This window comes from Neodiprion pinetum, chromosome 4 (genome assembly GCF_021155775.2).
Source record: "Neodiprion pinetum isolate iyNeoPine1 chromosome 4, iyNeoPine1.2, whole genome shotgun sequence".
NCBI lineage: Eukaryota > Metazoa > Arthropoda > Insecta > Hymenoptera > Diprionidae > Neodiprion > Neodiprion pinetum.
In genome coordinates this window covers 38,026,706-38,037,984 of record NC_060235.2, presented here as the reverse complement: position 1 = coordinate 38,037,984, position 11,279 = coordinate 38,026,706, and the positions used below count along the sequence as shown (strand labels likewise).

At 36.8% G+C, this 11,279-nt stretch overlaps 3 protein-coding genes across 5 annotated transcripts; 1 reads left to right on the top strand and 2 right to left on the bottom strand.

The window, feature by feature from the left end:
- Window positions 1-145: 145 nt before the first annotated feature.
- On the top strand, window positions 146-2,493 carry eIF3g1 (eukaryotic translation initiation factor 3 subunit g1). Its single transcript, XM_046623940.2, has 3 exons — window positions 146-306; window positions 1,002-1,451; window positions 1,839-2,493. The coding sequence occupies exons 2-3, from the start codon at window positions 1,004-1,006 to the stop codon at window positions 2,252-2,254; spliced, it is 864 nt and encodes a 287-aa protein (XP_046479896.1). The 5' UTR covers window positions 146-306; window positions 1,002-1,003; the 3' UTR covers window positions 2,255-2,493.
- On the bottom strand, window positions 2,083-7,242 carry Skp2 (S-phase kinase-associated protein 2). Of its 2 annotated transcripts, none has more exons than XM_046623931.2 (6): window positions 6,995-7,242; window positions 5,534-5,857; window positions 4,669-4,954; window positions 4,148-4,584; window positions 3,912-4,039; window positions 2,083-3,780 (listed from the first exon to the last, which is right to left on the bottom strand). In XM_046623931.2, the coding sequence occupies exons 1-6, from the start codon at window positions 7,072-7,074 to the stop codon at window positions 3,434-3,436; spliced, it is 1,602 nt and encodes a 533-aa protein (XP_046479887.1). In that variant the 5' UTR covers window positions 7,075-7,242; the 3' UTR covers window positions 2,083-3,433. The 2 variants fall into 2 exon arrangements, with proteins under 2 accessions (XP_046479887.1, XP_046479888.1); XM_046623932.2 differs by lacking the exon at window positions 6,995-7,242 and adding an exon at window positions 6,726-6,901.
- A 619-nt stretch (window positions 7,243-7,861) lies between these two features.
- Window positions 7,862-11,178, bottom strand: LOC124217840 (uncharacterized). 2 transcript variants are annotated; one of them, XM_069135705.1, is made up of 4 exons: window positions 11,001-11,178; window positions 10,477-10,642; window positions 9,689-9,833; window positions 7,862-8,820 (listed from the first exon to the last, which is right to left on the bottom strand). In XM_069135705.1, the coding sequence occupies exons 2-4, from the start codon at window positions 10,631-10,633 to the stop codon at window positions 8,685-8,687; spliced, it is 438 nt and encodes a 145-aa protein (XP_068991806.1). In that variant the 5' UTR covers window positions 10,634-10,642; window positions 11,001-11,178; the 3' UTR covers window positions 7,862-8,684. The 2 variants fall into 2 exon arrangements, with proteins under 2 accessions (XP_068991806.1, XP_046479900.1); XM_046623944.2 differs by having other exon boundaries at window positions 10,477-11,178.
- Window positions 11,179-11,279: the final 101 nt, after the last annotated feature.

The following is an 11,279-nucleotide window of genomic DNA, read 5'->3' as shown; positions in this document are numbered from 1 at the left end:
AGATGTTCCAACGGTAGAGTTGAGAACTTATTGCAGAACATCAGAGAGATACGATTTCGACATGATGCTGGCTGCATTCACCGTGATCCACAGACAACTTATAGCCATTCATCTACATTCGTCGCTAAAGTTTTCGATGTAACGCACAGAGGGAGCAGCGATCGCCCCCAACGCCACTGGCATTTCTTCCATTTTGGCTGATCGTCTATCCGACGGACATATGTACGACGAAGCGTTGTCAAGTTCTTTTAAAATCTTCCAAGTATTACGTTTCGTTACACCGATACCGTTACTCACGGAGAACAGGTAAGTTTGAATACCTGCTATTCCATATCATTTTTCATTAAGGTGCTCAACGCCGGCTGAGATTCCAAAATTTATGACACGTGAGGTTGATCTACTCAAATGCAATTTTCAGTATCTTCTACAATGTTACGATCATTTTACCAGGTTAAAGAGTCTTCCAGTTGCCAAATCATTGTGTCGCGTTTGTAAATTTAATCGACGCTACTTTCATGAATTGATTGGAATGATGGGTATCAATACTCGAGACGTTGCGATACCCTAACCTCAAATAGTTCAATGCTCCATCCTGAGTCGTACTATCCTTTCAAACGCAGAGATATTCTGGATCTCCACCATTCTTTGAAATCCTAAATATATATTTATAAATTTATGAAGATCGTTTACTTTGTAAATTGCTCGCTATTATTCCGTTCGCTATCTACACTTCCTTAATCAATCAGGTGTAAACAAATGTTTCTTAACAATCGAAGGTTCCTGTACAGGGAAATTGATAGTAATTGAAAATCGAAAGTCTTCCGCTTGAATTGGAATTCTTCTAGAGGCTGAAAAGTTTGATAAGTTACAATTAAAAGACATGTGAAACGTTAAAGAGAAACAACTAGTAAAAGGTAGAAAAAAACGTTAGGATTGATATACTTGGCCCAACACTATTGTTTACCCATCTATTAGATTAGAGGTGTTTTTCAAACTTGCAGACATGCCGGTAACAGAAGAAGTTAAATCCAGTTGGGCAGATGAAGTTGAGGAAGAAGGAGGAGCACTGCCACCACCGACAGAGGTCTATGAAAATGGATTCAAAATCCTTACAGAATACAAATACAACGAAGACGATAAGAAAGTAAAAGTTGTCCGTACATACAAGGTGGAACGTCGTATAGTATCAAAGACTATAGCCGTGCGGAAGAACTGGGCAAAGTTTGGAGACTCCTCGGACGACAGACCTGGACCAAATCCAGCCACAACTGTCGGAGCAGAAGATGTCTTCATGCAGTTCATTTCAAATAAGGAAGAAGAGAACAAGGTCGAAGAAGACTCACTTGACAAATTGAAGAGTATCGGGGACAAGGGTGTCGTCAAGTGTCGTAACTGCAATGGTGATCACTGGACTTCAAAGTGTCCTTACAAAGACACTATACTCGCTGGAGGTAACTTGATACTGATATTTACCCATTATTTGAAGTTCTTGCATTCACTCATCCAAAAACTTTATAATATTCAGGAGCCCTCGCTATACAAGTTCTGAGATTAGAATAGATTTATAGGTATTAGTAAAATTTCGAAAAAGCAAGACGAAATACTGAGAGATTTTATACTGTAACAGGAAGTTTTTGACTCAAAGGAAACATTTTTCCAAATGTTAGAACTGCGTCCTTAAAGTTTGAACATTTTATTATTCCTCAGATGAACCGACCATTCAATTGTTGAAATATTTTTACCTTCAACCAGTAATTGTGTTCGGTACCAAAAGAGAATTAAGCTTTTCTCAGTCCATCTTTCTAATTTACTGATAATCTTGAAATGTTTTACTCCAGGTAAAGTTCCAGATGATAAGAAACCAGCTGGAGTGCCAGGAGCACCTGGAGCAATGTCTGATCTGAATAAACCTCAGGGTAGTAGATACGTACCACCCAATATGCGAGATGGCGGTAATAGACGTGGAGATTCGATGCAGATGACGAAGCGTGACGATACAACAGCGATCCGAATTTCCAACCTCTCTGAAAGCACTTCCGACGCCGATTTGGAAGAGCTTGTTAAGCCTTTTGGACCAATTCAAAAACTGTACCTTGCTAAGGAAAAGCTAACTAATTCGTGTAAAGGATTTGCTTATGTTCATTATAAATTCCGAGCTGATGCTGCTAAAGCTATTGTTCAATTACATGGACATGGTTACGATCACCTTATTTTAAATGTGGACTGGTCCAAACCCCCCACACAAAGTAATTAGATGTCAATTGCGCATGTGACTCCGTTTTACAAGATTAAATCCTTCTGACGCAATAATTGATCATTCGTTAAGACCCTATTGATATGTATCTTGTGTAATAAATTATAATCAAATATTTCAATGTTTATATATATATATATAAATTGAATGAACGGATTCCACGTTTCAGTAACCAAGGTATTGTTTTGCAATCTCTGCAGTTGTATCTTTGATTCTTTAATAAATTGTCCAAAGTATAACTCCGCTGATTATTGATAGTTACACACTTGCAACAAAATAACTTTAAAGTGAGTTGGGTATTGCTGAAAACTAAGCAAAAGAGAATTGAACTCAGATTAACCATAATGATTCATTTTTATAGAATATACATAATAATAATTAATTCACATAGTCGTCAATAATATAATCATCCAGTAAGCCCGGATTTCCAGGAAAATTCGGTACTATATTGATGCAAGAAAGGAAAATACCGAATTATCTTTAGTATCAAAGGACTTTCCTTTCTATCCATCTTAAAAATAGTATACATACATTCTTACATCTAGTATCATGGGTTTCCAAAAAAAAAATCACAAGAAATCAAACTTGCTTCACATCACTCATGTCGGGAGAAGCATTGTAGAATTCATTAATTCACGTTATGCAGATTACAATGTGTAGACTGTGTGACATAAAAATAAGAAAGAAAAATTCTCCTAATATCATTTATAAAAATAATCATTACCTTTCAAAGTATTACAGGTTTTTTACAGTGCTGAATTTCGCGATTTTATACAAAAAAAAATTGATATTCAACAAGTAAGCACATTTGGCAGATAATTGACTGATCATTAACAACATTATTGTCATTATTATTATTATTATTATTATTATTATTATTATTATTATGTTATTGTGTTAATCGTCTTGTATGAGAATTTATTTACAAAAATGAAAATCAATTCTATTACCGCTTTCTGGCACTACTTTCGAAATACATACCTTAATGAACTTTTTACTTTATTATTATTACTTCAGTTTTCAAGAAATCGTTTACTCGTATTTACGAGAGATTAAGTCCGATTTATTCTCAGTTACTGTGACAAAACGCGATTTGTAATCAACTATACCTACTACTAGTCGAATTCTCTGGTTTTTCGTAAATCACTAAATGAGATTTTTTTCAATTCTTCTAGCTTCCTAATCTCTAACTCTAAGACCCCAAATACTTGTTCGCCTAACACCAACTGTCGGTCTGGCGACTGAACTGTATAGGAACTTGTTTATTTCAGTATTTCCGCAACTTGCTTGCAGTGTATCTAAAGTAGGTTCGGCCATTAATCCAAAGACGTCCAGGTACATTAGGCAGGGCATGTGAGCTAGTCTTAAATAAGTGGTAGGAGGAATACTGTAGCAGCGACTTAGGGCTAAGTGTTCTAACTTTGTGAGGCTTAATAGACTTTGGGTGGCATTGATTGTAAGCATTGTACAATCACTCATATCGAGTTCGATGATACGCGGGCAGCATTTTACCAACTCTTTGACATCTGCAAAAATAAGTCAATAAATAAATAACAAACTTTTAAATACTTCGTCGAGGGTCATAGTATTTAATAGACTATTATTATACATATTTATATTATTATGTATATTTATATTTATATATTTATATACTTACTATCATCTGTCATGGTTTTCCGACATCCGGCAATATTCAGCCGGGTAATGGTGCTTGGTAATTGTCGACAAAGTAATGTCATACATTCTAAATCCAAGCCACACCAAGCAACGTTAAGAGCATTCAATCTAAAATGAACAAGAAATGTTATACAGGTAACAATAATGAAAATAAGACTGAGATTACAGCTTTCAAATAAAAAATAACAAGTATAAATTGGGAAGCAAGTACCTCACCTTGACAATTTTAGAACATCCTGGAGACATTTTATATCAATTCCTTCACACATGGTTAAATTTAGAACTTCCAAGTCTTGATTTTTGCTTATAGCAGTACAGCAAAGTCTATTCAGTGTACATTTCTCGAGAGATAATTTTTTCAAAAATTTACACACGGATAACAAAGCTGCCAATCCATCAGGCGATATAACGGACATTGACAAATCTAGGTATTGCAGCTTACTGACGTAATTTTCGTTCAGAGTTTCACTGCTTGGCTGAAATACTGGGTCTGCGATTTCTGCTTGAGCCAGTCTCAATGTTTGAACACCTCGTGGCAGGATATGTCCCAGGGTTCCTTCTCCCAAAACTTTACCACCAAGGTCTAAACGACTCCACAATGCCTCGTCACGGGCAATCTGACACCATCGTTTGCAAACAAGCATTGAACGTACCTGAAGACAGATTATACAAATATTTAAATACGTAAAAATAGAAACAGAAATGCACGTTGTAGAGAAAATTCAGATGGTGGTTACCAAGCATTTTTTCGGAAGCCACCTTAAGATCATCAGAATCATTTCGTCAGAGAGTTTGTTGAATTTATCTTCACCAGTAATAGACGGTCTTTTCTTTCGTCTGTACAAATAAAATTGATCCAATCCGTTCTTATCTACCATGTCTCCCAATTCATCTTTGCTGAAACTTTGTTTCATGTCTCCAAATGTTTCTGTTTCAACTCTTGACGAATAACCAGACTCATTGCCGATAGACAAATATACAGAAGCATCCTCCAACTCAAATGGATCTTGTGATCTCTCTGATCTGTGAACAAGTTATTAAATTTATTAATAACCAATCATTACAAAGCCGTGAAAATTAACATTTGTCTCAAGAATTAATCATATTGAAGTTAGTAACATTATCGTAACGTTTGATGCTGAGAAAAAACAACATCAAATAGCATCAAATTTGACAGCTTTGGAATTGTCTGAAATTTAATAAACAATAACAAAATAAAAACACTCATGATTCGAAATCTTAGTTCCTTCAAAATCATTGTAAAATTAAGAAAATAGTGATTACTTCCCCAATGTTTCGTTACGATAACGTTACTACCTTCAACCTTGATTAGAATAAATCAAACTGAGTTCATGAATTCTATTACTTCATTACTGTGGTATGGAAACTGTAATTTGCAAAATTGCATAATATGAAATGAGTTCTCTTCTAACAGTAGCTAAGAATTCAAAACAGAATGAGTCACAAGCGAGATATCTCATTCCTATTATTGGATCCCTAAGTTCTACCACATAATGTACAAATGGGCTTTGATCACAATTCTGCTAAGGTTGTTCACAGATCGAAAATGTAAAAATCACCTTCATAAGGGATATTACCTACCTCTCTAAATGAACAGTCTCAAAACTTGAATCTCGATACATGGTACTGTGACTTCCGTAAACAATATCTCCATTCTCTGTAGATTGCGTTCTCCTGTTCTGAGAACCAGTTGGTGAGATGGTGCACTCGTGTGTTTTCAATTTTTTCACTGATCCGCCACTCATTTCTTCGTCTTCCAACATACTGACACCCATATCTTCCAGAATCTCCGGCTCTACCAGACTTGTATCTCCTGCACAAGTCCAGCGTGTATTGTTTTTTGTTGCACTATTTAACGTGCTGTTGAGATTGTTGTTAGAGCCATCATCCAACCGTATACGCTTGCTAAAGATTGTAGATGAAATATGCATCAATTTCAGAGACAATAAAAAAAGCAAGTGCCCAAAGAATACAATGAGCATTTTTAATACTGTAAGTACCATGAATCAATTTAATCAAAACGGTAAATAGTTGTCTCTAACTTTCCTAAATATAGGCTAGGCATAAAATCTGTTCTTCAATTGAGCACAGAACGTCGAAATATTTTTTTTCACTTGAAGTTAGTCTCCATGATTTTTTTACTTTTGCAACGTTGAACGTTAATGCATACTTTCATATTCGTTGAATATGGATATTTTGTAAGAATGAGAAGCCAGCTTGAAATTGTTAATTTTAAGAACAATGCTTTTTGATGATTTTAAAACGATATGAAATAAATTAAAACAATAACTGAAGATAGAAAAAAATTGAATGACTGGGTGATAAGTATTATTTGTGATATGATAGGATTTTGTCTAGGACTGCAGACAGAGAATATTCATACACAAAGAAATCGAGTATCAGATAACAAGGTAGAAGACAAAATGGGGAAACTGATATACAAAACCACAGTAGCCTAAGTTGACAGAAAAATGTAAATTTTCTCAATAAAAGATTTCTGACGCCGACTCAAGTTTTCGGCAAATACGAAGAAGATGAACGTGTGTAACTATAGGGTGAAAAATGTGTATCCGTATTTTTTCGTGGCTAAAAGCTAAGCTCGACTACACGAGGGATCAGTTTCAAGATGGTCACTTGTTGCTTCTCTGAACACGGAATCTAAACATCTGCCCAAAAACTAGGTATAGGTGTAGCCACTTTTCACCGTAAAAATAAATCACGATAAAGGGAGAAGGGCCCAAGTGCAGTGCGTATTTTTGGAGGGAAAAACAACCTGTGGAACCAACTGTTCTGGTCCATTGCAGCCTCGGTTTTGTCGGTTAACCGGGGTAAACGACTTTGAGAATATAGACCCGGTCAGTATGAAGGTTTGTTGTGATTTGAGGTCGAAAATCCAAGCAAGGATTTCTTAACCTCACCTGCGCGGAAGACTGGCACCTGCGCTTCCAAAGCAACAGGTAATGTCGGACAGCCGGAATGGGAATAATTTGAGGTTGAAGAAATTCCTGAAATTACCGACAGTATTTATGAGCGTTCGCTTACCTTTCCGGCGGCGATATTTCATCGATATCATCCACTAAATCCTCGGGAAGTCGCGTGTCCTCTTCCACGCCGGGATTCATTTTTGGCGGAATATTGACAAGCTTCTACGTTAACTTTTTTTTCTATCGCGACACGGACTCAGAAAATAAAACAATCGCCAATGGCGGCCTCCGATTGACCGGTTTAGTTCGAGATTCGTCGAGAAATATGGAGTCACTACAAATCCGGCAATTCTATTGGTTCATTTAACTCCATCGACTTCACTGTATCGACTTGCAAGTATCGATTGGTGGTCCCGCTATCCCGCCAAAATTTAAATCTTCGAAACCCTTTCACGCTCCACACTCGTACGTAAAACGGAAATGTGCCACGTACGCCTGTTATATCGTCGTTTTGTAGTGCGTTAACTCCTCTGGCTACGACGCGGTTGCTCAACCGCTATGCGTAGTAGCGATTAAACGGAGATAATTCATACTAAACGTGGCACTGTAATTGTAATTGAGTGAAAAAATGTACGAGACGAGCTTTTGGCAACTAAAATTTCTCACCACTTACGCATGTCATCAAGTATATCACTTTAGTTTTTGCGCGAATTTTCCAATCTGGCTAAAATTTTTAATCTGAGAAATCCGTACTTCAGTGAATTATTGCTACAAAAATAATAATACCATGAAATTTTTTTCAAATTCACAGGGATATTCCACTCGATCTATTACTGTCCACCTCGAAATACGAAATCTATTACTGTCCACCTCGTTATCAAGAAAAAAATACAAACATGTGTATAGATAAATAGTCGGGTGAGGAATAATTTATCGTGAATATAATGCTGAGTAAATATTTTTATACCTATACTTTATACCGAGGAGATCGATAATAAATTATAAAGATATATCCACATTAGGTCTTATTATAATAAAATGCGCCTTCTTGGAGGCAGTGAAGAAGCAATTGCGCTTTGCGTAATTTTGAATTGAAAATATTATTCGTACGAGTCACATCAATGAAGATAATGTACGCAACTCGTGCAGGTGAAGAAATGAAGTTTATTATTCCCGTTATCACTGCGTGTCTGACTATACTACTATTTTTATTCGTTTCTAAAATAAGTATATAATCAACAAAAATAAAAACTAATGTACAAGATATTCGTGACATTCGTATTATGTAATACTGTAATAAAGACAGTCTAATAAACTACTCGCAAGATATATTATAACTTCCATCCACTATAGAATTGAAGTTTTTCTCAAACATTGGAGACGAAGCATACGTTATCAGATGAATTCTGGACTACGTATCGCACTTTGTACACATTGAACAAATTTAATCGCGCCTGTGGCCAATATGCTTATAAATGAAATCTATTCCAAAGTAAATGATCGTACCCTCGGTTAGAACGTAGTTTACGTCCAGTCAAAGGATGCCAATTGACTTAATAATCAAGACGCAATTAACGTTGAGTTGCGGATTAGCCTTGCCGAAAATCAGATATTACGTGAAAACACTACGACCGATCTATTTGCAGTTCTAGGTATGTCATTTTTGTCGTGCAAACTATAAGCATACTTGTCAGTACGGGAAAATTGAAATTTTACAGTATGCAGACTTTTTTAGAAATCTAACCGCACTATCATATTATACAATGTTAGGTTTTCCCACAATAGGGGCTCCGACTCTTTCGCGTAGGTTAATAACCGAGACCCTTCAACTTCCTGTCAACGGCGTAGATCCTCATTTGGTAGCTGACCATGTCTGATGTCTTCTTATGAAAGTTGAAGCGTGGGTCTGTCGGTTGAATTCCCCTATCGTGCCACCAGCCATACCTGGAACAAAATAGCTGTTTTATCAACGATAATAATAGTGGTAATCGAGGACTATTATCTGTTACAGGCACACAAGAAAGTAGATTTGTACAGATATAGTACAGCGCACGCACTATATAATGGGCGGGAGTGGCAGGCAATATCTAAATTGGCTACGCATGCTTTGACATACCTGCGTATATGATACAAAAGACGGTGATTTAATTTACAGTAAGAAATTGAAAGTAAATTTTACTAAAAATTAATTAACAACTACAAGAATAAGAATCGGAGATCAATCTGCATCAAGGATTTTACTCTCTCTTCGAAAGAATTATTGTTATATTTTGCAAAGGCGTAAATTTATTTTTATTCAGATATTTACCGATCTGGAGTAATATCCGATTCATTCGCAACTTGAGATATTCGTTGAGTTCATACAACGATATTCGAGGCGAAAATATCTAGGGCGACAAATGTTACCGCGACGCGTTTAGATCTGGAAAGAAAGTTCAGTGCACCGAACCGTAAACTCGAAGTTCAAGATTAGTCGGGTGAACAGTAGAAATGAGAAGAAAATAAGCGGAAAATACTGGATCCGATATCAAATAGGGAAAGCGCAGCAGTTCGTGCCGCGCATGAGAAAGATTAATATGTTAACTATTAAATAGGTTTTTAATTTGCTTTTGAGAAAGTTGCAATTACAGCTTTCGGTGCTAATTGTAGGACATACCTAATACCGACTTTCACAACCTACGTGTACTGTATACCTATACTATTTAATGTAATGTAACTCCGGGGCGGTAACAAACAAATATTCAACACCTATCATTTTTTTCATTTTATTTCATTAATTCTTGTTGTCTGTTTTGAAGATTTGATAACTCACGTATGGCTGGTAAGAAGGGGCCAACGGTGGACCGTCTTGGGGACTCTTTGCTCTTCCTCGGTGATTTTGGCCACTGTTTGACTGATTTCAGGAGAATCGCATGGCTCCGCATCGCGAGAGTAAAATTTCGGAGTTAATACGTTGGCTGGAATAAGAACAGACTACCAAACAACCAGAATATCGAGCATAAATCTGCAACTTATCGTTGGTTTAAATGTAACCGGCGATAGAAACGGACAAAATTTAAGAGTACCAGAAAAAAGTTAGCGGTAAGAATGTCTGAAATTTCTGAAATTCAATTCAGTTAACTGATCATCAGTAATTGACAATAATCAGAAATGTAAATGTAAAAATTTTCGATATTCAGCGAGATTAATCAAATATTAACAAGTTACTAATTTGATCGTCCATCGAATGTGTTTCGCAAAGAACAAAGAAAGTCTTTTTTCTTCTTATACAGAGTTTGAGGAAGAATTAGTCATACAGACTTCTCATGTTGAAACTCTGCACCGAGTCATGACAACAAAAAAGAAAGGAATAAAAAACAGGGCATTGCTCGTTTCTATTATAACGACTATCAGCATTCGCTGTTGCTGTACGAACTAAAATGAGTTTTATGAAATCAGGAAGTTGATTTATACCCCAACTTTTGTTCAGTATATCTCATACATTGTGAATTTTATAGCAAATAATTCAAACGCGAGTTTCCATTCACGCGCGTGAAAACTATAAAGAATTGGGCGGTTTTTACGCGCTGTTATAAATAAAATCGACTCGTTTTCCTTTACCGGTTGTCTTGCAAATAGAGACATTTGATCGACCGCTCTCCTGTTGCTTCACGAAACACAACTTGAAGGGTGGTCGCTCCTTCTTTTTTGCTTGCGGACTCAGAGCCGACCGCGTTGATCCAGAATCCGCCCTTGATTCTGTCTTCCCAGCAGACATACTCCGAATCTAAAACACGGCCCAATTTCCCCCGAATGACATGAGCTCTTGTCGGGATAGAATTCCTTCCAAAACTGATTCTAAACCGCTCCTCGTACGAGAGGCATTCATTTTATACAAATCCTCGGAGGGAGGGACACCCTGTAAGGGTATTATTTGATCAATATCTGATATGGAGGTAAATAATTTGGGTGCATGTCAGCCGGAGAACATTCTCGATTCTACAGAAGACTCGCCATCAGAGGCATTCGTGCTGGTGATCGCAGGTCCTCGGTTTTATCGTTCGTGTACACCGACGCTTAGAGAGTTGACAGTTCTACCAATTTGCCATATATTTTACAGTTTAACTATCGCAAACTATTTATACCTGTAAACCTTCGTCGTAAAAGGAGTCTGCGACACGGAACGTTACCCAAGCCGATTCGATTCGATTCGCAGTTACTCGCGCTTACAGGTATAATCCTGCACGAGGGACAACAAATTGCACTGAAATATCATATTCTCGGTACAGGCAATTCTGATACAATACACAGTTCGTATTGATTATTGATCAACATTTATTAGCCGACAACTGCGATAAACGAAGTGACGGCTTCATTTACTCTAATAATGCAGACGTCACGACTTCTTTACAGGCCTTTTTCAT

Excerpts from the sequence above, each read along its gene's own strand:
- eIF3g1 (XM_046623940.2), top strand. The coding sequence starts at position 1,004 with ATGCCGGTAACAGAAGAAGTTAAATCCAGTTGGGCAGATGAAGTTGAG. Across the intron at positions 1,452-1,838 it reads AGACACTATACTCGCTGGAG|GTAAAGTTCCAGATGATAAG; the intron begins GTAACTTGATAC and ends GTTTTACTCCAG.
- Skp2 (XM_046623931.2), bottom strand. The coding sequence starts at position 7,074 with ATGAATCCCGGCGTGGAAGAGGACACGCGACTTCCCGAGGATTTAGTG. Across the intron at positions 5,858-6,994 it reads GAAATATCGCCGCCGGAAAG|CAAGCGTATACGGTTGGATG; the intron begins GTAAGCGAACGC and ends TACAATCTTTAG. Across the intron at positions 4,585-4,668 it reads GGCTTCCGAAAAAATGCTTG|GTACGTTCAATGCTTGTTTG; the intron begins GTAACCACCATC and ends ATCTGTCTTCAG.
- LOC124217840 (XM_046623944.2), bottom strand. The coding sequence starts at position 10,633 with ATGTCTGCTGGGAAGACAGAATCAAGGGCGGATTCTGGATCAACGCGG. Across the intron at positions 9,834-10,476 it reads CTCTATTTGCAAGACAACCG|CCAACGTATTAACTCCGAAA; the intron begins GTAAAGGAAAAC and ends TTCTTATTCCAG. Across the intron at positions 8,821-9,688 it reads CCCCTTCTTACCAGCCATAC|GTATGGCTGGTGGCACGATA; the intron begins GTGAGTTATCAA and ends ATTTTGTTCCAG.